The 25,797-nt window shown below is 30.3% G+C and overlaps 1 protein-coding gene across 7 annotated transcripts in view; it reads left to right on the top strand.

Annotated features, from left to right (window-relative positions):
- LOC100162530 (protein roadkill) overlaps window positions 1-25,281 on the top strand; it is a 52,886-nt gene extending 27,605 nt beyond the window's left edge. For 4 of the 7 annotated variants that reach the window (XM_008187439.3, XM_016806540.2, XM_008187438.3 and 1 more), the window contains 8 exons: window positions 17,339-17,564; window positions 20,903-21,024; window positions 21,124-21,275; window positions 21,345-21,472; window positions 21,690-21,882; window positions 21,992-22,170; window positions 22,260-22,402; window positions 23,793-23,952. In XM_008187439.3, coding sequence (XP_008185661.1) covers window positions 17,339-17,564; window positions 20,903-21,024; window positions 21,124-21,275; window positions 21,345-21,472; window positions 21,690-21,882; window positions 21,992-22,170; window positions 22,260-22,402; window positions 23,793-23,937 — 1,288 coding nt within the window. In that variant the 3' untranslated portion in view covers window positions 23,938-23,952. Of the gene's footprint in view, window positions 1-4,334; window positions 4,654-17,338; window positions 17,565-20,902; window positions 21,025-21,123; window positions 21,276-21,344; window positions 21,473-21,689; window positions 21,883-21,991; window positions 22,171-22,259; window positions 22,403-23,792 lie in introns of those variants that run through there. The other 3 variants (XM_001952632.5, XM_008187440.3, XM_008187441.2) reach the window with 3 other exon arrangements.
- Window positions 25,282-25,797: the final 516 nt, after the last annotated feature.

Below are 25,797 nucleotides of genomic sequence, written 5' to 3' on the forward strand. Positions count from 1 at the left end.
GTATGATCATCCCCTCCTCTGAGGGAGACAATATTTTTAAGAAATTTAAGGAGTAGGTATACTTAAATAAGAAAATTTTTCTTTTTATTATAGTCTAATACTGAGTAGTAAAAAATGACATATTTTTTCTGATTTTCTCCATTCAAAACGTGATATGTCGATGATACATTATATTATAGGAGGTTAACATTATGGCTAGCAGCTGCGTTAAAATTAGCAGGTCCGGAATCGGCCGATGGTGATCTGTGCCACCGCCCGTTCTAACCTAGAATTCTATATATTATTATTGTTTAAATATACTATGATTTGTGCAAAACGTCCTCGTTTAATAGTAGCCGGGTAACCGAGACAATAAGGTGTCCAACTTAGACGTTTTTCATAAAGCAGCAGTTATAAATGATAAAAAAAATTAAGTCATTTATGTAAAAGCATAATTATTATTATGTCCTTAAAAATAACTCGGCTTTAAAACTAAACATTGTGAAATGTAATGCTTAAATTACTTTTTTAACAATTATAATTTAAATATTAAATGAAAGTTATTTTAGATCTATATATTTTAATAGTCATCAAAATATAAATAGCGATTTCAATACTAAATGTAGGTATCATTTATATTGTATAATATAATATAATATGATATGTCCCATGAGGATATAATATATATGTAATATGTATATATATGTATATACAATTTATACATACATATTTAAAGTGGTGGGGTGTAATGGAATTTCATTTCTAGCATAGACATAAGATTTAATTTCTCTGACCTATATTTTTATTAGTCCAATATTATTATTAAATATTAATTATCAATTAAGCGATTCTTGAATAATAATAAATTAAAAGATAACGCTTTGAAATATTAAAGAAAATATAATGACCTAATGCAATGCATTTAAAAAAAAAATAAACTAATTTATGTTCAATTGCATTTTATCTGTTATATTAATCAGCTTTCAATAATAATGTTCCCAGCTGAACTAGAAAATATAATTTTAATAGCATATTAATAGTTTTTTATTTAAAATCTACATATTCTAGGTTATATTACAGAAAAAAGCCAGGATAGAAATATGCAATAAGCCGTTAGGTTATGTTAGTCGAAAAAATAAATGCCGATTTGTTTTCACTAAAACATTTTCTATTTGAATTTATAATATAACTAAAACCACAATAACACTCAGCCTAAATTGTCAATTTTTATAGAAATAACTATACCGTGTATAGTTTTTTAAATGTATAACCTATATTACATCACAACTTTTTTTTTATCAATATTTTTGTGACTTATTACATAATTATGATCGTGTAGTTTCCAATACTATTCCACTTTCAGATAAGTAAAAATTACTAAATGAACAATGTTTCAAATAGAAACATAAATATATTATTTAAAAATAGTTTTCAAAATCATTCTTTAATAGTAGCCGTAAAATAATCTATATAAAAAAATGAAAAGCTGTCCGTTTGTAACCGCATCAATCGAGAATGGCGGGAGTGTTGGGCCGATTTGGCTAATTTTTTTTCAAATATTCGTAATATTCCAAATGAGAATTTAACGAAAAAAATTAGAAAAGTTGCTAGAAAAATGGGAATAACTGAAAGTGATTTTTTCAAAGGTGTACATGGTTGCCATTAATATAACTGATGGGATATAATAATTTAAACTTATGGTTTTGATATTTGGTTACTGTATTTTTAACTCGGGTTGGTTTATTTAAAATTAATAGACTCAAAAACTACTGGGCCGTTTTCAAAAAAAAGTTATACCAATAGATTCCTTGAGACTCGGAGAGTGTTTAATGTTTATGGCTTATTTTATCAACCCACATTGGTAGCAAAAGTTTAGCTCACATATGATTTTTTTTCAGCTCACGAAAAAAGAAGATTTTATTTTGTTAATTTATGTGGTTACCATTGGTTAAATTAGTATTATAATTAGTAGATACATTATGGTATATAATTTTTTTTACAAAATATTTATAAAAAAAAATAAACAAATCTTTATCATGGGAACCACTGGGAGGGATAGCTATAAAATATATAATACAATTTCAACTATAGCAGCTATAGGGTGTATCGTATTGCACAAAATATGTTATAACTTCTAATAGACAATAGTAGAAATTATTTTCATTAATAATATAACATTTAAATTTAAAATCTAATATTATTACATCAAACCTAATTTTCACATTCTTGAACTAATGCATATTAAAAATTATAAACACAAACCAATAAACCAATTAAAAAATAATTTCTTTAAAATTAAAATGCTATTTATACTCTGCGATTTTCAACATTGGTTTTGACAGTTTGACTTTCACCTAGTATTTTTTTTAGATTTCACAGTAAATATTATAGATCCACAGTATTTAGTATATTTTATAAATTAATTTTGAATATATAGTATAATACAATTGTTGTTTGTGTTTATTTATTTCAAATTAATCGTATACGAGATAAAAAGGTGGGAAAGTGGGTGTCGCTCTGCTGTGCAGTAGGTTACAAGAATGTCTCTGTAATGGAATGTGTTAAATTTGAATTCAATGATATAATATCATTGTATAAGGAAAACGATTCTGAGTCTTATGATATTATTGTGAATAAAGTAATTTATTGTAACCCTATTTAAAATTGTTCAATCCATAGCTATAAAAGTTGAACATTTTATAAATTTTTAACTACTGAATAATTTGTAAATCTTCTAAAAATTCGATCTTTAATGCTCAAAAAAAAAAGATGTGCCTATGTATTTTTAATATTTTTCAACTGCTATTGTAACAATATATTATATCAGGAACCTTGTATTTAATTTTCACGCTTTTTGGCCCAACAAATATTTTACTGATAATTATAGAAAAAAAAAAATTTTTTTAATTGTCTATTAAAAACTAAAACAGAGTTTAAATATTTTCAGAATTGAATGGTAAATAGAAAATGAAAATATTTTCTGTGAAATTTTCATGGATCTATAGTTATTAGTTTTTGAATTACAACAAAATAAGAAAATCGCTATACGAATATCCAGTGAATATCCAATGTTAAATATGTTAAAAGCTCATAAATATGTAATTTTACATGTAGATATATTTTTTTTTTGATAAAGGTAGATAAAAATAAGAAGAAACTTGTTATCTTAGATTTAAAAATATAATTTTTTATGAATTTTTAACTTAAAATTATTTGCTCATTTGTATGATTTTTACGTATATATACAACAATATATTGTCAAGATTTGAACTTAAAGGCTTAAAAAAAGGCTTAAAAAAAATTGTGAGTGGATTTTTAATATTTTTCAAATGTCGTTGTAACAATATATATAATATATTAGGAGCCTTGTATTACATTTTCAAGTTTTTTCACCTATCAAATCAATTTTATTGACATTCATAGAAAAAAAACTAATAAAATTGGAAACTAAAAATGTCTGTAAACAGTTCAAAACAAATGAAAATATTTTGAACATTTTATCGTGTATAGAAAATACGAATATAAACACCCAGTGAACTTTTTATGTATATACGATTTTCTCAAAAATCAATTTTGTGTTAAAATTCTCGTTTTTCTGAGTTTTTGTGTTGTTTTTCTCGGCGCTTTTGAAAAATATTAGGAATTTTAAATTTTGACCTCCCGAGTGCACTAGCTAGATTCACTTTCCCATCGAACAAGATACTGTTAAAGAAAATCGAAGCAGCGTTTTACTGCCCCAAACGGTGGTGACAGACACTAAAAAAAACTCACACCTTTGTAACTTGTAAGATTTATACATTCGTCGCTCCGCTCAGAATCTTAAATAAAAATCTTGGCCCCCTCAATACTTCAAATTCCTGACAAAATCGTGTTCAAATGATCAAATACACGCTTACAGTTTTAAAATATTAAAATTCATGTTATTGGTTTAACCTCTAAAAGATCCAATTTTTCATAAACCTTTCGTCCTTCTAGTTTTTGATTAATGCATTTAGGATTATAGTATTAAAATTTTAAAATATAACACATATTTTATAATGAGTAGGTAGTGCATTAGTTACAAGCTTAAATATTACACAGTAAGGGCCATTTTTACAATATCTGGTTAAACTTAACCGACACTTAACCGGACATTGTAAGCACGGCCCTAAGAGTAATAAAAACATAATATTATATCATGTAGATTAATATATTATCCTCTATACCGTATTATTATAAATGTATAAATTATAAAACTTCATAAAATTATTGTACGCATTCTAAATTATTATTGTACCCGTACGCACTGCTTTATACTTTTCCCCTCCGAAAACACTAACCTCGTGCCTAGCGATGGTATCCACTTCGTTTGTTTCATTCCGTTCCAGCCCGGTGTGGTGTCCGCTGGCTTGTGCGATTCTGTCGAAAACCGTGTCGTTTAGAATAGCCGGGTCAAAGGTTATCTTCGTTTGAATAATAATATTTTTTCGGTACAAAATTTGTCTATTTTATTAATAATTTCTGTAACAGTGCCAAATGTTAAGTTTTTAATTTTATCTTAAAAAGTGAAAAAATATAGTGCAATATTCTCGATATTTTTATACAAGTTAGTAAAGTGGCTGTGCCAAAAGTGGATTACTCAAAAGTAAAATTGAACATAAACATTGATACATGTTTTAGGATGGCTTTAGCCAGGTGAGTTCAATTAATATTAATTTTTGTTTTGTAAAGTATTAGGTTCATTTTATTGCCATTTATTTTAGGGAGTATAATATAGACTACAAAATTCTTATAATTTATAAGTATACTAATTGTATACATGCGTTTGCACAGCCCTTCAATTTCGACAACTTTAATTAAAATATTAAACATTGTTAATTTTAATTTATACAATCGACGTACGAGAATATAACAAACACAATCAAGAGTTGTAATGATACAATGTCATAGCCAAGGTTGCCCTTGAGTCTCCTCCAATATCTATATAACGATTAACTTTTTTAAAGTAGTTTTTACACGTTTGGTGATTTTAGAAACAATGTGATTGAACACGAAGTCTGAAAAGTACATTTATCACAGTATACTTCATTCCGAAGCTAATTATTTAAAATTAGTGTCTTTTACTATTTACAACCTAAATGTTTATTTTATTCAGTAAATTTTTGACTTAGAAAATACTGTTGGTAAATTCATTTTGTATTTCAAAATTAACGGTTTAGTAAAAAAGTCTTATCACGCTTATTAAAATGTCGAATAATGTAGGCCTATAACTTAACCTTATCAAAATTTTATTTCGTTTTTCATTCATAAAATCAGTCCGTTTCAAATATATTTTTACTTAATTATTATTTTATAACAACCTCTGTATTTATAAATTATAAACTTAACATATAAATGTAATACGTTTAATCCTCAATATTGTTATTTTTATTGTTTATTTTAAAGTCTAATCATATTGTTATCAAGAAAAAAATTGTCCATTTATTATTTATTTTGTATTTTTTCTTTATTATCCATTTTAAAATGCTTTGATTACAATACTATATTAACATTGAAACATCTCTCATTTACAACATTGATAAACTTGGGTCGGAATCGCAATCATTATCAAGGTTACATATTGGCCTCTAATTTACGTCATACTATGCGACCCCTTCCCACGCAGATTATTTGTAGGAAACATTTGAAATATGCTTAAGACTAAATATTGCTCAAGTTTGTAAATTTCACAATATTAATATTAATATTAAATACAGGAGTATTCCTATCCGAAACAACTTAGTCTTGTCTTGTAATCTGTACTACATTATTTATTATTTACAAATTTACATGTTTATGATGAGAATATTATTTTTTATTTGAACAAATAACTAAGTTATGTATCATTTAGGCTGTAAGCTAGCAACGGTTAGGTGCATTTTCATGGGGCGGTTAGAGGTATATATAATAATTCATTACTATTGTAGAAACGAGGTCACGGGATATAACACTCCCTTTATATAATATTTTTTAAACATACCTTATGTTAATATGTGTTTACTTAAACATATATTATTTATATTTTATTAAGATGAAAATGTTTATTGCAACTTGCAACTTTTCTATAAATAGCGAAAACCTAGTTTTAAAAATAAAAAGATTCTCGAAATACAAATAACTATACGATTAGCCCTTAAAGTGAACGTGATAAATATCAATTATAATAGATCCGGGGTATCTATAAAAAATATATATATTACAATTTATCAATTGTATTAAAGTACAACGGTACAACTTGTTATCAGTATAACATTTGCATATTTATATTTATATCATATTATAACATAATAAAAAAAAATAATCTTTATGGATTATTTTTTTATACATTTTTATCTATAACTTTTTTAATTCATTTGTATTTGTAATTAACATACCTAATATTTATAATTAATTATAAGTACTATTAAAAAACCGCGAATTTTGTTTAAATACCTATGGTTTAATGTATTATTTATTATTTACGTTGCATTATTATTTGTTAGTTTGGTTGTACCACATAAGATTAGTTATGATGAGGTTAAATTTAAACAGTGTCTGTCTGGAGGCCACGGATGTTTGTTTGTCATAGGTATTAATATTTAATTGTTCTCTACAAATGTTTCGTTTTCATTACATTAGCTACAATTTATCGGCGTAATCAAACAATAGTATCATATAAATATTTTAAGGATTATTTCAAACTTCACAAATAATAATAAACTGTTAAAATAAATTGAATTTTGTTCTGTCAAGTTGGTTGAGCCAGAGGTTGGGCTATTGCAGGAAGAATTGCACCTAGCAAGGACGACCGGTGCGTCCCAAGCAATGTCATCCGACTACAAGGCCGGTCTGTTGCTAACAAACGAAAAATCTATAATATGCTTTATTTTTATACAAGGTGTTCAATCCTAATATTCGATTTAAAATTTATTGTCCTTATTAGTTATTCTAAATTTTTTGAAATTAAAATTATAATATTTAAATTAAAAACATACCAAGAACATTACACAGTTATTTATTTGGATAAATATTCTCAGCTTAATGTAAATGTTTTTATAGGTTGGATGATTTTGTTATAATAAGTGTACTTCTTATTTCATTATTATCACTAGGCGGAGTATTTAATGCCTAATTTAATATTTTATGAAAGAATATTATTCAGATCAGATAAACATTATTTTTGTTTTGCTTTTCATTTTTATTCAAAATCAGAATTAAAAGAACATTTTTCTGTTTTTACTCATTAAATATTAAATAAATACAATATTAAAAAATTGTATGCCTATTCATCATTTATTATTCGACATATGTGGGCTGTGGCAGATGGTAAAAATATTAATAGCTTAATCGCAAACAAAGATTCGCACTATTAAAAATAAATCATTGTCTTTTTGGAAATTCAAATGTTATAAGTAATAACTAATAATAGTTGCAGATTTACCATTTTGAAAACTCTTCTATGTATTTCTCTATGCTATATACTTCTTAAAACTTAAAATTATTGGCATACAATTCTTATGAACATTTTTTTTATATATTTGTTTAAGCTATATTTTTGTGAATAGAAAAGTACAGCACTTAACGGATTTTTATATAATACCGACAAACAAAACATTGTTTTTAATGATGAATAATTGTGTTTCAAAATCGTATCCCACATAAAATTCTTACTCAATCTTGGGTGTGTAGTTTGACGAGGGCCGAACTGTTGAAGTATAGAAGGGACGAACGACCCTTTTAGGGTCGAACCCGCCTAAATAATATTTCTAAACGTAGTGAAAATAATATACCGTATACACGTGCATTCACGTCTGCAGTATTTGGTCCGATAGGGTTGGATGAATTAGTAGGGATTTTCATAATTTCATCCTCGTATCGGTGAGATATTATATGATGAAGTTTCTATTATGATGTTTATTTTGTTAATGAAATTACTATTTTTTCACATACGTATATAATATATATAAATAATTTAACTAAATACAAATTATAGTTAATTCAACGTCTAATACATTTTTGTGAAAATAATTGTATAAAAAAACTAAATAACCTGAAATACATTCAAAACTTCGTTTATATGTTAAATATATTTTGAATTATTAAATAAATGGGTATCATGTTTATGTATTTATAATTATGTAGACTGTAGATATTTGTTGACTGGTTTAGTTAAAAATAATAAATTGAAAAATACTTTACGAAAACCTATACATAATAAATAAATTAACAATTGCATGTATATAAAAATTACTATTAGATGTATTTCATTCGTGTCGAAACCACACCGTACATGTGGCACAAGGATCTGTCCTACTTAAATATCTCTGGTTTGTCATCTGCTCACTACACCCACGCATTCTGATACTACTACAATAATGCGTCGGAACATTGTCCCTTATTCTTTTGATAATAATATCAGACAAGTAAGGGGCTTTTTCTATTATAATTTTTCTTTTACGGCTTAAATTCTCCTATGGTGTTGCAGTGTCCCAACTGCTTCGAATCCAACTCATAAATTCACCTTTGTACAAAAAAATAAATTGAATAACTTGCTTTTAGGGATCAGGTAAACCAAGCCACAGCAGGTAGTTGGTTGCTTAACATGGATTCTTTTATATGTATTTAGTATTTGAGATGGTTTCGTTTCAAACAGTTGTGCGAGTGTATGTCATATAGTGCTATAACGTAAGTTTCTCTTACGATATTTTTATAAATTATGAAATTTCTCAGTACTTGGACATTGAATGATAATTATTCTGTTGTTCTATTCAGGTAAATAATATAAATTGTGGCTGTCAATTACTAGTACCTTGATTTTCACTAATTGTCCATAATAAATCTAATGTAAAAAATGGATTTTCGGTATATTATAATAATTTGTATAAGTTATCACAAATATTGCGGAGTTGAATTAATAATAATATATGTTTTTCAATCGTGTCAACCGGTACCTACTCGTATTAGTACCTACCTACCTATAATAATTTCATATTACATATCGTATATTTTAATGGAACAATGTCGAATGAATTTAACTAATTTACTTAAAATACTTTAGAATTCAACATTATATGACTTTCAAATTCATATAGAATAATAATAAGAAAATAATATTTCATTATAATACCTATATTACAAAACTATTAACTCCATGTCTTTTCAATAACTAAATATGTTTAATAAGTAAATGTGTTAGTAAATATAATAGATGTTAAATTGTTCTTGAATTTTCATGTGAACGATTTTAATTAGGGAACCTGATTCAGGGTTTTTGAATATTGCTTAGCTCTATTTCCGGAAGGTCGGACCTTTCTTCCGTTTGCCATACCAAATATATATATTCATATTTGAAATATTTCTGGCACTAAAGTCAACTTTAAAGATGCCAAAAAAATACAATTACCTTTAATGATGTATCAAATTATTGAAATGTATTAAATTTTAACGTTTACGTAAAAATAATTTTAGAAAATAGTCTCGTATATTATCATTTGATCTATTTTATAATATTTATTCCATGTTAATAATGTAGGCACCTAAATAAAATATTTATTTTATATTCTAATTGGATCATAATTCATAATCATATTTATATTTGTCTTTTTTAAGATAGTTGCTTATATTTCAGGGGTTAAAATGTATAAAGTATTAAACATTTTTCCAAGGATACAAAATAAATATAGCCCTGGATTCGTATGTCTATTTATTATAAGATTTACTATTCACGTGATTTTATTTTATACTTTTTTTAATCCTTATGAATTATGAATATTTTCGTAAACTAGTTCACGAAAGTCCTTATAGGTGGCTTTGTTACCCTTGACATGATATGTATTATGTAAGCAAACAATACTAAGACAAGTGCATCTTTTTAAGACTGTACCATGTAGACTCATCTCCGAAATATTATAATTGTAGAACATACAGTAAGTTGACGATTTAAAATGTAACAAGGCCATAACCTCATTTTTCATTTGTATAATTTGCGGGGCCATCTGATATGAGGGTCACCGGAGTGCCTTAAAATAATATAACGTGAGTGGTTAAGTATACCTACATTTTTAGAAAAAAATAATCAGTTTTTTATCGTGAAAATTATTATAAATTAAACTTAAGATTGTTATAATAATATTATGTATTTTGTAATAATAATACGTATCAATGTTTTAGTTATATTTTTACTTAGAAACTAAATATATCTGTATATTAGTTCAAAATTAATTATTTTAAATTTTGACTCGTTATGTTTAATTTAATTTTCTTATAATACGATAAAAAAATTTTTTTCTTACCTAACCAAACACCTTTTTTTTTAAATGTATTTAAATTTAACTTGATGGTTGTATTGATGATATTATAATATGATCTTTTGTCATACCTATCTATACTTTATTATACTTCGAGAAACCCGAAATATTGAATGTTCCGTTCGCTCTTACTCCTTGACCTGTTAACCAACTTAAAAGAGAGGACGCGGCCGTATTATGAAAAACCAAACGACCGGCTCCAATTAACCGACATTGGTGGTTTCTCTTTCTCTCCCATACATTTTGTCCTCTCATCTTATTTACCTACCTATTTGTTTTACAAGGTGTTGTATATTTGATTGAACTAATTTTTAATCGATTGCGTATATTTACTTCCTATATGCCTTGAACTATTTTCAAGTACTACTAAAGTAGTCAAAATACTTACCTAAAGGCTATATGCTCAAAAAAAATATGGAAAACTATTTTAAAATCACCAAAAACGTGATTACATTGTCACTCACTGTATAAAAATACCAATATTATCATTACAACTATACCTACAATGTTTTTACACTTACCACTTCTATCAAAATGTCGGATATTTTAAATACATTCATTATCTAAAATATTCGATTAATAAAGGCATAAATGTAACATTTTAATTTTAATTCAAATTGCCCATTGAAATTTCCCATGTATCATCTTTCGATTAAAAATGTTTGGTTTTGTTATTTTTATTATGTTATGAATATAAAATAATAATTTTATAAAGTTATAAAACAATTTATTACCTTTACATATATAGAGTAAAATATGTACGATATTGTTTAAAGTCTTACATAATTAAGCCTCTCTTGTACAAGATTATTCCTAGTTTGTTAGTTCTTATCTAACTATAATCAAATGAATTGTATTGAAAAAAAAAATAATTTTCAAAGAAATATTAATAATTATTTTCAAACAACAATATTATAGCTTCAAAATTGGTTTAGGTACCACAGATATATATATTTTAAAATAAAACAAAATGGGAAAACAATTAAACAATTTTTCATTTCTAGGCACAAACTGTTATATTAATTTTGTAAATGTGAAGTTAGCAAGATAAACTTATTTCGAACTTTCTAGTTTTTAACGATTTCTATATTGCATATAATATTATGGTTTTTTATATGGAATATAAGTCTTATTGAGAAAAAATCGACAATTATTTTTCTTTTTTTCTTTCTTGAATCTTCTATAAAATTCAATCAAACTATTACTAATAAAAACATGTAAAATTAAATTTAATAAAAATAAAAATAATTTAATGATAATAATAAATTATTGATACTATTTGTTCTACCAGAGATTATTAGTGAGAATAAAAAAAAGTCAAATTTATGTGGCAGAAATGGGTTAATGATAATACAAGAAATACAAATACAAATACAATACAATGCTTACAATACAATATTATGACTAAATAATAGTATGATAAACAGTAATAAATATATGCAATTTAGTAAAATTTAACTTGATTCCTTTGATACTTTAGGCTCGCTAGTCGCTTCCACACGGGTTACAAACAAACAAATGTATCCATGTTTACATACGCCATTTTCCTGAATAACGCTGCTATCGCTATGCTTAATTTCTACTTTATCCAAAACAACATTTTGAACATGTTTTATTGAAATAAGCCACGTACAAAATTCACTCCGCGACTATATTCTCCGAACATTTCTTGTGACATTTTTCAATGATAATTATTGATATCATTTATTCGAAATAATGCATCAAACAAAGTTTTGAACTAGATTTGTTTATATAGATACCTTAGAGAACTACTATAGTAGACAATGAAAGCGCTTTCATAAGTCAATATAATATTCAGCCCATACAATATGGTTTTTACATATTAATGTAAGGGCATTATTATTGATAGTCGTTTTTATAGGGCAGCTGAAAGTGATAACTGTATAAATGTAATAAGTTTAATTCATATTGGAAAGGAAGGAAGTAATCGGTCATATTCATATATACTATATATTAAATATTGTAGGAGGTTTAAATGCGACGAGGCCGTGTGCTATTTAATATATAAAATGTTCAAACGTTTTTCGCCCTAGTCCGTCAGCTCCTTGACCCGCTAAAGAGGTAGTCACGTCAACCGGTTCATGTTGCATTGTTCCAATTTAACATTTTTTTTTCTAGTCATATGTGTATGTACTATGTATGCTACTTTTTAAACTGTCAATGAGGTATTACAATTGCTTATATTTGTATTTACTCGAGAAGGTTTATGATTTTAATATTTTGTTATTGCTCTCAATTTACAAAACAATACATAAGTAATAAACGTCCGCGTTCGTTGTGAAATAACCAGACCAAATACTTTTTAATTTAAACGTTTTTAACAATATAATTACTATGTTTTTTGTTTGGTCTTTAACGGCGATAACATTGTTATTAAATTGCAAATATTTAACATTTTCGTTTGAATCACACCAACATTTATGTTAATAATACCTTAAACATAATATACTTATGAAGTTTCAATGTACATTCTCTATTATAGTGTATTTTATTACTTTAATCCAATTAGTTATGGGTCTTCTTAAAATTGCTTAGATGGCATTGACTATAGTCTGTAATGTCTGTTCATGTCGTAAGTAATTTTCATTATTATTTAAATTAATTGTACCTATATATACAGTATTAGTTATACCATTTAATTTCTGAGATAATGTAGTACCTATGGGTTATAAGCAGTTTATATTACATATTCGTATCAAAAATTCTTCTTTAAATATATACCCACTCCTGTTACCTTAAAAAACCTAAGACTACATCGTCAGCGTTTATGATAACAATAACCATGAATCAAATTCTCTGTTAATCCACCCCAGAAGTCGGAATTAGTGTGATGAATTATACATTTATCTGTATTTATTATATATTTATAATGATTTTGTTGCTAATGTTACCATAATATTGTAATACTATTATAGTATCTATGATATAATATATCGAGGACCGTGTAGATTAGGTTACTATAGACATTACTCTGCAACCGGTAGCCCACGCGTCAATTTCACACACCAAAAATTACGAATACGAAATACAAAACAAAATTACAAGGTAAAAATCAATTTATTCCCGTGATATGAGGTCTCATATTAAATATTTTGAAATATAAATAAAGTTACAACTATTACGGTCTTATATATTGAAGTAAATTAACCAACACATTTACGATTTGAAAAAATCGCTTTGAATCGTCAGCATTTTAATTTTCAACTGTTAAATTTGTTTAAACTATTTTGACACTACAATACGAGTTTAATAATAAATTTCAGGATTTCAAAAAATGTTCACAATATATTTTTCAATTACTCGCCAATCCATTTATTAATAATAATAATATTGATGTTTACCTTAAATGGAAATTAATTTACAAGTTTATATGATAATAATTAATAATAGATTTACAGTCACTAGATGTCCTAGTGACTCGTTCAAACTACCGCTTTTATTATTATTAATTTTTAATTCGTCCATCATTCTCAAAAATCAGAAATATATTTACAAAGTAAGTACAGTATGTTTGAATTTTCATTCGCCTGTGAATAGGCCTTTTCTCATTATATACAAATTACGCTTAACAATGATACTCTCCAAAATGTATCTATTTTAGTGGGCACAATACATGTAAAAATTGAAAAAATAATAAACAATGTAAAAAAAAATCATATCATGCATTTTACCAAACATTTGTTATTTCTACTGTTTTATAAAACGTAATTTTGTCTATTTTTATAAGGCTATCAAATCTTTATATTTTAACATAAACCTTATTAATTTTTGAACGTGATCTGAGAGTTTAAAAAGGTTTGCCTACCACTGAGGATTTAGTTGGACCGTTGGTTTCGTTTTATCAGCCGGGCGGGCGTGCACCGTTAATCTGGTTTTGCCGTGCGGCGGCGGCCGTGTGTACTGTTCTCATTATGCATACAACATAATATGTACAACTACCGGCACGACTGGCAGAATAAAACAGCTAACCGCCGTCATGCCGTCGGCACAAATAACGGCATGTCGTAGTCGTTTTAATATCCGCGTGCGGTTAACGGAAACGCAACAGGTTACAGGTCTGAGGTGATGGTGTAAAGTTGACAATTTTCCGTTTGTATAATAATATATGTTGTATATGACCATATATGAGTACGCAGCGAGCTCGATATATTATTTTGTCAATAAAACGGCTTAACAGTTCTCGACGGGACATAATATCGAAATGGTATTTTTTCTCTCCAATTTAATCAACGCGTCACCAAAGACGATTAAGAAACATATAAGTTAATCAAAATTACACGTTATATCGTTTTTATTTGTACAGATAACAATTGATCAATAACTCACAAGGTCCGTTTTTCTTTGAGGTATTTCTCAGTAACAAAAAAAAAATGCGATTAACTTTGAAAATGGTTTGAAGATTATACTGTTTTACTGTTTGTTGTATGACAATTATTGATATTTAATTTACATTTTGTATATTATTTCGCCTGGTTTCTACAATTCTACCTACACGCAAGTCGCGATTAAACATTTTAACAAACTCTTTTCGATATCGGTTTTGAATTCGTGATCCGTCGCTTTCTAATCGTTTCTCCAGCGTATATAACAAAATAATTAGACAACAGTGATTTCACTCGACGTTGTCTAGGCGCCGCTTCCTGTCCTACAGCAGAAGCGTTTTCACGATTTCTCGGTTTTCTAAACCGCGTACACGTTCGTGCGCACACTTTTATGGTTTTATGCAATCGGTTATATTTGTTATAATTTTTCTCTCAGCTCATTTCTAATGATATTATATGCTTAGCCGACAATTTCATCTTTCGCGTTACTGTTGCGTTAATTTTCTACCTAATCACCAGAAGTCTATAGTCTTCTTTCGCGTACATTTTGAGTGAATAATGTACGAGTAAAATGTAATATATGTAAAATCTTAAACTTGTGAATCGGGGAAATACTCCAATATTGCGGCACATATAGTTATTTCCGTAGCGCCAAATCGTTTGTATAATAAAACCATTTTTTGACGCGATTCGTTTAAAAGACGCCCGTGATTATACGATTATTATAATAACCTCACGACGAAGCTAATAAGATAATGTACTTCGCCGGACGGAAGTTCCGGCACTGAAGTTCGGTCCATCCCATACCGCTACGGTGGCGTTGTACGGTCTTGAACCCATGTAGAATCTTCGCGGTGTAACCGCCCGGATGTCTATGACCGGGCGCGTGGCATCGGTGGCGGACAAAGACACCGACCGACCGGTTCATCGGGATGTCATCCTCCTCGCCCCGGCCAAAGCAGCGTCGTTCATAGTTCGCTGGCTCATAGTTTACCGAGAGGTGAACGACTTCTGGACCAAGACCAATATTATGTGTTCTCCCACAGGGGCCACCGCGTGCACGCGCCGCCGCTGGCTTCGTTCATATACATATAATAATAACATACAATATGTATGTATATATTAGCGCGGTCGTCTATGAGAGAGAAAAAAAGAGGAATGCGTGATGAGACTTGGCATGCGAACAGGAAAATATAAATGTGTATTGAAAAAAAAAAACCCCGGGAACCGAGGATTGTGTGTACAGCGGAATAACGTACTTATCTTTCGTCGCCCGTTTCTATTTAGAGCACTCGTTTGATTAAGTTTTTGCGAGGAAAAATAACGCCACAAATTTGTTCGGATTATTAAACAACGGGATGAAATGTCATATTGTACATACACATCACACTTTCTTCTAACGCTTGTATGTGTGTAAGACTTGCGACATGTCACTTATTTTGTTTCATTGTTTGCCAAAGCGTGTACGTTTTCAATCTATAGTTTCAGTCTAAAGATTTTTGCGTACTTAAAAAATAACCGATAAATTGTACGATGACTGCAAAGGTACAACAATCTGACAAATCCAATAATATTACTATATATTATTATTATTATTAACGATAAGTCAAAGATTAGTAAACTTGTGTGTAACATTACAAAGTAATGTAGGTATGAATGTATGATATGACTGTTGGAATTTAAATAATTTTCTATTGTTGATATATTATTTAATTATTTGTAAGACACATTATCATTACTACCTATCTTAAGATATAAATTAAAGTTAAGTAAGTAATAGTAATAGTAGTTTTATTTCGTGTATTATTATACCAATTTTTTCAAATACTTGAATATCATACGTAATTTTACAATGAATGCAATACATAATGATAAAACGTTGTGTATAATATTGAACGAGCTGAGACTAGACATTTTTGAGATTTTATTTCGTTTTGTTATCTTACACGTGTGAGAATATAGTTTTAGAAGAACAAACGTCGTCTTTGTATAATATCACATTATTCATTAAACCTCACTTAGACTATTAATGTTGTAATATAATTTATCACAACGAATAGCCCATACAGCACTATAAGCATTGTAAAGGTACAAGGTTAAATGTAAAAAAATAAACATTTACTGCGAAAACTACTTTACACGTCTACATTTTTTTTTACTCAATAACCATACTTAACTCACGAGAAATAAATTATATATATATATATATATATATATATCGAGTACGCCTTTAATTTATTCAAATGGGCATAATAATAATTTAATATTTAAAATAATTGTATAGGTACACTCATTTTCATTTGAGTATATCGTTAATCATGAATAATAATAATAAAAATACCTACCTATTGTTATTGTTGGATATCGGGGAAGTATGGTGGATATCGTTACAAAATTACAAGTTCCGGTAAAACATTATTTCACTCATTACACACTAATATTGTACAATCAACAGACCAAATAAAAACTAAAAATCGTTTCAAAATTCAGTCATCGATTGCTTAGCAACATAACGTTTACATGTGTTTTATGATGTGCGCAAACAGGGCTGGAGTACAGTGCATATTAGCCCCGTCGCATATAATTATGTTATCAATCATTGCATTGATCCCCTTTTCAAAACTATAAATTACATTAGTGCGTGATTTACCTAAACGATTTGATGAATTGAATATTATAAAATATAACACGGACGTTTCTTTTTTGTTTCAGGCTGCCAGTGGTGAGTGAGTGCTCGCCGCAGCAGACAGCCAGAGTGTCGGTAGCAGCGGGTTCATCGGGATCGGTGAACGCGGCCGCATCAGCTGCCGCGGCCGCGGCGGCCGCCGTCGTGGCCGGTGCACCGAGCAGCAGCACCATGTCCGTATCACGGGTACCCAGCCCGCCTCCTTCGTCCGAGGCGAACACACCCGTGGCGGAGAACTGGTGCTATACACAGGTAAGAACGAACAATATGCCAACCCTATTGTCGACATCACGTTCATAAATTTTATTATAACAATAATATTATGTACGCCCGTCGACCATCGTTATATATTCACGGTGTCATACGTACAAGTTTAAAACGGCGTCGTTGTTGACGGTTATACCTATTTTTATATTAATATTGTATAGTTACACTGGCTGGCATATTAGTTATTAAACAAAAAAAAAAACGGTACTAGCTATTACCAATCTAGGTTTTTTCGCATCACACAATGGCGATTATTATCGCGAAATGTAATGTTATTCCGTATTATTGCCAGTTATTATTATTGTATATCGTTGTTGCCGGTCATTATTATTGTTGCGTCTCACGAGAAAATGCGTCTCCCGTTATAAACGCCCTGGATGTACGCACCAACGACGACGACGACGATGACCGCGCGACGTTTGCCATATAATATGACCAGGTGAACGTCCTTACCCTTGGATGTGTATTCATGTGTTTAATAATATGTGCGTGTGTGTGTATGTGTGAAACAGCTTCCCGGGCGGCTAAGTTCGTTGGCCCAACGGACCTCCGGAGCCGTTGGCCTCTACACGGCGGTGGCGGCCACGCCTATATTATTATTATCATTATAATATATTATTATACCCATCCGAAGTGCACATTTTAACGCAGAATTATAAAACGTTTTTACGACTAATTTTTTTTTTAACAACGGAACAAAAAAACTATTATTTTTTATGTCATTGCCGCGGCCGTGTTCCCTCCCCTACTCTGTTAATACACGTGTATAACAAATATATAATAAAAGAGGGAATTTGCGGTGACGGTGGTGTCACGTGTCCCTCAAGGACGTGCGTTTTGGAGGTTATGTACGTGAACACCAAAAGTGGGCGCGTGTAGGAGACGACCGCGAGAGCGGGGCAGAGTGATGGCGACTGTGGATCGATCCTACGCGCGCACTACAACGCGGGCCTGACCCTTTCAGGATAGTGCTCGGGGACCACACGTCAAGCCTCGCGCATTCAGAAAGTGGAATCGGTATAACAAGGAGAGGGTGGCGCGGACGAAGCTGTTTTTGCGCTCTGCGGATCCCGCCTGTCCCCTTTACCCTTGACTGAATCGATAACCGCGCTCCGCCGTTCACCACAACGATGGTGTTACTTGGGGGGGGGGGGGTAGCCCAAAGGCCAAAAGTTCGAGTTCAAAAGTTCGTATCCCTCGCATTTTCAATAGGTCACGGAGGAAAATACCCATTGCTGCTGCTGCTGCTGCTCCCCCGCGTGTCGGTTTAGTAGTTAAATGTATAAACCTCTAACCGCGGTGTTCCTATTATTTAGCGAGCAGATCGTGTGCGGCGTGCTGTATGCGTGCGCGCACGCGCCGCCCGCTTGTGCGTGATGGATGCGTGACAGGCCGCCACACAGCAGAACACACCCCTCCGCGTGCCATTTTTTCGTCCGAACTGTAAACCTATATTATATTATGCCTGTATACATTTAAACGCCCGTATTTCCCTGCTGAGACGCGTTTACGAACCCCTGATCGACCTGACGGTCGTCGACCTCATATCTTTCTCTGTCTCTCCCCCAAAACGCATTACACAATATGACCACCCACACAAAATCATCTCCGCTTCAATTTATTTCAATATATTTTGTTATATCGAACGTTATTATTTATAATAAATAATAATATACTATCATTAATATCCTTACAACCGCGAATTGCTGACGACGGTGCCGGAGGTGGTGTCCGTTAACTATACAAAAGTAGTAGTAGTAATATAGTAGTATTAGTAGTAGTATTAGGCACATAATATGATATATCCGATACAAGATGAATACAATAATATGTCTTTCCGGTACCCCTTCTACCCGTCTGGATAGCATACAATATCGCTCGAGCAAGGTCAACGGTAGCGTCTCGCTGTCGTCATCGTCGTCGTCGTCGTGTGCGTTTAGAGTACATTGGCCTTGGAGCGTTGGACCCGATTATGTGCGTGGTGTGCGCGTGCGCTCGTGTGTGTGTGTGTGTGTGTGTGTGTGTGTGTGTGTGTGTGTGTGATGGCCCGAAAGAAAAAGCGCCTGCCACGATGAGGGGGTGGGGCCGATGACCGGCGCTCTTTTCTTCACCGCATGGCCAACGGCGGCAGGCGCGCTGTATTACCTCCTCGCCCGTCCGTTCGCTCTCGTTCCGCGGCGGAGGATGACCCCAACTACTGCTCGGAGCCGTCAAGGTCGCTCCGGCGTTTTTCGGGCCCTTTATGCCAGCGGGCGGCGGCGTACCCACCGCAGCTGCCGCCCACTGCCCTCCCTTCAGTCCACCGACCAGAACGCGCGCGCGTCGCTATCTAAATTGATTTAACGCCACAATGGTTCCTCAGCTCGCACAAATACTATAAAATTATGTGTTTTTGCGTTATTACAATCATTTTAATATATTATATCAATTTGCGTGTGATCTGCTGAAATGACTGCAACTCAATGCATACTGCATATCTCAATCATACTCATTTCTGAAGACCACAAATGATTTATAATTATTTCGTTGAAACGCCCAAAACTATGTATTACGTTGTCTTTTATTGGACCTATATAATGCACTCCGCTGCTCTTTAGTCTTTATCAGTACCTTCTTGACGCATAATACGTACTGTTTATTAATATTTTTTAACACTTCAAATAATCGAATATTAATATTTAAATGTACCCTGAAATGTAGGAAATCTGCTGATATATTCGTCGTGTGATATACTGATATATTATATGGAATGGATTGCGCGTATCCTGTGATCCATTGATACAATAGTTATACAACCGAACATAATTGATAATATTATTTGCAACATACAACGCAACGCTGCGCAATAATAACGCATTGAACAATGTTGCGTCTTCGCGGTGATTGATACGTTTAATTCGAATCATATTTTTAATAGTTTCGAAATTGGAATGACACTTCTGCGATAACCGACAGTGTGATTTTGTAGTTTGAAAATTTTCAAAATAAAAATTTATTGTGGATATTATTTCACACATTGGTATGATGTTTATACTCAGCACTATTAAATTTGGGTCAAGGCGTCAAATTCAAATGTTTTATTGATATTGTTATGAAACTACTGCTGCAGCCTATAATAGATTATAATGATTGTTTAGCCGTCGTTGTTAATAATCAACTAATCTGAATTATTATTGGCAATAAGCAAAATATATTTTTATTTTTATCAATAATTTTATAGCTGGCATTGGCTGCTATTTTTTTCTCACTATACCTACCTATTTTATTTTTATTTTTTATAAATATCAATACCAATACTAATACCTATTAATTTTTGTTTTTAGGTGAAAGTTGTTAAGTTCAGTTACATGTGGACTATTAACAACTTCAGCTTTTGTCGGGAAGAAATGGGTGAAGTTTTAAAATCGTCTACATTCTCCGCCGGAATAAACGACAAACTGAAATGGTAAATATTTATTTATTTATTTTCTATTCGGCTGTTTTATTTTTTCCTTACATTTAAAAATAAAATACTAATGCGTGTGTAATGCCATGTTATATTTAGGTGTTTGCGAGTGAATCCTAAAGGCTTAGACGAGGAAAGCAAAGACTATTTGTCTTTGTACTTACTGCTAGTCTCGTGCAACAAGACTGAGGTTAGAGCGAAATTCAAATTCTCAATTCTAAATGCCAAACGAGAAGAAACTAAGGCTATGGGTAATTAATTAAAAGTTCACGCGTATAAGAAAATTGTCTTGAATGTATATTTATTTTTTATTTTTATAGAGAGTCAAAGGGCTTATAGATTCGTTCAAGGAAAGGATTGGGGGTTCAAAAAATTCATTAGGCGTGATTTTCTATTAGACGAAGCTAATGGTCTTTTACCCGATGATAAACTTACCATATTTTGCGAGGTAATTTATATTTTCAAAAACCTTTTAAAATTTCATTTTTTAACTGCTTTTTGTTTATATGTATAACTGTCGAGTTTTTAAACTATATTATGATTATAATTGATGATAAATCTCAATAACGATTACTGGTACTGTTTACAAACTACAATGAAATGAAAAATAAAATCCTGGCAAAGTTTTAATGTAATAAAAAGTGGCACGAATAATGACTTGACAGATGGCTCGTTTGCAGGTAAGCGTCGTAGCTGATAGTGTCAACATATCCGGTCAGTCAAATGCGGTCCAATTTAAAGTACCTGAATGCCGTCTGCCCGATGATCTAGGAAATTTATTCGAAATACAAAAATTTAGTGATGTAACGCTTTCAGTTAGCGGGCGAGAATTCCAAGCACACAAAGCTATACTTGCCGGTAATTATCATAATCGCATTGCTAGTTCATGTTAATCGCGTGAATCGTGTAATCCATATGTAATATAATAAGCAATAAAATCCCTTTACGTTGCTTGATTGATATGTAGCGAGAAGTCCCGTGTTCGCCGCCATGTTTGAACACGAGATGGAAGAACGCAAACAAAACCGTGTCGCCATTACCGACGTAGATCACGAAGTCCTCAGAGAAATGCTTCGGTTTATCTACACCGGTCGGGCAGCGAATTTAGAGAGAATGGCGGACGATTTGTTAGCGGCGGCTGACAAGGTTTGTTTCTTTTGGTCATAAATACTATTAAATATTTGCTTAAACTTACTTCACGTTGTTTTAATACTTTTTTTTCTTTCCACGCTCAGTACGCTCTAGAGAGGCTGAAAGTCATGTGCGAAGAAGCGCTGTGTAACAATCTGTCGATCGACAACGCGGCAGATATATTAATATTGGCCGATCTACACAGTGCCGACCAACTGAAAGTACAAACAATCGAGTTTATCAACACGTGAGTATACATTATATTTATACTTTATAGTTTATATAATAGTATTATTCCATGTACAATATGCATGCATAATACATATTGTTTAGTAATAGCTAATAAATTATATAGTAAAACAGTATAGGGTATCATTTATTATATTGTTTTATTACTTACTTGTAATTTATAACCAATGATATATTTATTTTTTTTTATTTTAGAACTTTTAGTAATAACTATTACAGTTCAGCCAATGATATTATATGGTTGTAAACTCATATGTATATTACTTAATTCGACGGGCAGTTGCGGATATAGAATTTTTTTTTTTTTTTTTGGTGGGGGGGGGGCATTGTCTTTTTTCAAGTTTTACGACACAAATATTTAAAAAACGGTCCAATTTATTAACCTAGATTCTGGGACCCTCTGGCCCCCCTTAAATCCACAACTGTCGATGTACCATTAATTATAAAGGCCGCAAAAAACATTATTATGAGAATAGTTTTATAATTCTGTTTATTCAGTCGAAATATCCATCTTGGGCTGATTTTATTTCATTTTACCATTACGCCAAATATAAATAATTACATATAATTGATTATAATATTAATATACTAAATAGCAATAAAACAATTATCTAAAATCACTATATCTAAGCCACCTAGACACCTAGCTAATTTACTAAGTTATTTTTTTTGTTCTCAATTAATTATCGACAAGTTATAAAATAATATAAAACAATATGAGAGTAGGACAACTCCAATTTTAATTTTAAAAAATAAATATTTTTAATGACGATAGTATTAAAATTAATGCATCACAAATACTTAAATTTCAGGCCATAAACGGCTATATAAATTCATAATATTATAATAATTCAGTATAGGTATAGGTTTGTCAAATTTATTATTAAGATACAATAAATGTTTTCGTGAAATTGGTGGTCAATAACATTGTTTAGATCAGCCAGGGGGAAATGAAATGACTTATATAGTTATATTATATTTTACATATTATTATGACCTAATAATATTATTAAATATTATTATACAATATTCTATACATTGTATAGAAGCAGTTCCAAACATCGCAAGAATTAATAAATATGTAACACGATGTTTTAAAAAAAAATCGATATCAACCTGTCACGTGTAGGATTGGGTATCCACCGTTTGGCCTCTAAAGTCTTATAGCCATCAAATGATATATACTATTATAATTTATAATAATATTATGTAATGGCGTTGTTATAAACCGAGAAATCCACGTCGTTCTCGGTCCTCTTTACGCGTCAATTGTCGGTCGCGATATAATATTATTATAATACATTATATTATTAATTATTATCCAATAAATAACGATATATTCATATATCATATTCATAATAATATCGTTCCCATTTTCTATTTCACAGCCATGCGACCGACGTGATGGACACTACAGGCTGGAAAACCATGATACAGTCGCACCCACACCTAATAGCTGAAGCGTTTCGCGCGCTAGCCACACAGCAAATACCGCCAATTGGACCGCCCCGAAAGCGCGTTAAACAAAGCTGAAACGGACCGTCCACAGCGGTGATGCAGACTTACGATCTCACCAGCCCACCACCCCCACCCATCAACTCTTCCAGGGCACATATTTTGTAAATTTATATAATTTTTTTTATTATTCACAAAATTGTAATTGTAATTTCTATTTTTTTTTTTTTTTGTACATAATATGTTATTTCTAAAAATAAGAAAATTCCTAAAATGCAAGTAGCTTGTTTGCTGATAACGCGTTTGGACATGTTTGTATTCTCACAATATATAGTAAAAAAAAAAAAAAGAAAATGGCTAACGACAATAGTCGTCGGAATGGCACATGTGATATGAGTGATATTTGCAGCCTAACCTTGTATAATTTTTTTTTTAATATGTTACATTATATTATACATTCATTATAATACAAGTACTATTATTTTAGTTAGTTCCATTATTATTGTTATTAATAAGAATATACAGGTTGAATTGCATAAATCTATAAGAGCACACAATTTTAATGGTCCATTGAATTGTTTAATTACTTGTTTTCCATTTGTCAAAGTGGTTCCTAAATTGTTTTGAATCTATTTTATGCAACTCAGCCATTAGATTTATAATAAACATTATTACATATTAATTAGCATTAAAAACGATCATTGATGTTAACTATATAAACTAGGTCTCGTTATGAAATTTTTCGTTCAAACCGATTAAAATGGATTCTTATAATGTAAAGTAAACTATATTTGGACAGTTTACTGTTTCCATTGTACTCGGTTTTTAATTTCTAACTCATTCTTTTTTTTCTTTTGTGTGTGTTCATAAAATAACATAATTTAGATGTAAATACTTAATAATTTGTAAGACCGTCTGTGAAAAGAGACTGAAGAAATTTTCTTTGAATATATACCTCAGTTCGTAAATTAATCAATGCGTCCATTCAGTCGCTTTTATGATTATTCAAACTACTCGAGAATATAATAATTTTTATTTATTTATCTTATTATCTATTTTCTAAAATATTAATTATTATTATATTACTCTAAGTTTGTTTGATATTATTGTAATTAGTTGACCAAGTTTCTGTTCCTTGTAATTGTAAATAAGAATTTTTAGTCTCTTTTCTCAGCGTTCTCTTTTCTTTTATTATTATTTGTTTTTCCTCGGTCACAATACGGGAAAAAAATCAAACTCAAGCCTTTCCATGTTTATTTTTCCGAATTCATTTTATTCGTGTGATTCGCTTGTTGTGTGTTTACCTGTTGTATGATATCTACGTTATTCGATTACATAATTATGATATTGTGAATAATTTTAGACTATAGACTCGAAGTATTGTTTTTTTTTTGAAATAAAAACGCTCGTCTTTCAATCCTATTTTTAATTGTGTCCTAATTATTAATTTTTAAGAAATAAGATCCACAAGACTACAATCCTGTAATATTCGTATCTTTATGTTGATTACCATTTTAAGTACAAATCAATTTAAGACTAGCTATACAAACCAATTGATATAAATACAATTTTTTCATTAATAAATTTTAATTTTAATATTTCAACTAATTATTAATTATATATATTTATTTCACATTGCCACATTGACTTTAGGCTTCAAAACAAAAATGTATCATTCATTGAAATTCCTTAATGCACCTGCCAATAGCCATGACAAAAAAAATATATATATATATATTGAAATTAATATTTGTTCACCTATTAAAACAGTTTCTGTTTTATACAAAATGTATAATTGATTTCACGTGTTAACAAAAAAAATATTGTGCTTACAGTTATCACTAAACAATACAAAACTAACAAGCTTTACGTCTTATCTGTATAAATATTTCATAGAATATTATTATAATATTGCAACTGATAAAAAAATATACTCCA

The sequence above is a fragment of the Acyrthosiphon pisum genome, chromosome A2, assembly GCF_005508785.2.
Source record: "Acyrthosiphon pisum isolate AL4f chromosome A2, pea_aphid_22Mar2018_4r6ur, whole genome shotgun sequence".
Taxonomy (NCBI): domain Eukaryota; kingdom Metazoa; phylum Arthropoda; class Insecta; order Hemiptera; family Aphididae; genus Acyrthosiphon; species Acyrthosiphon pisum.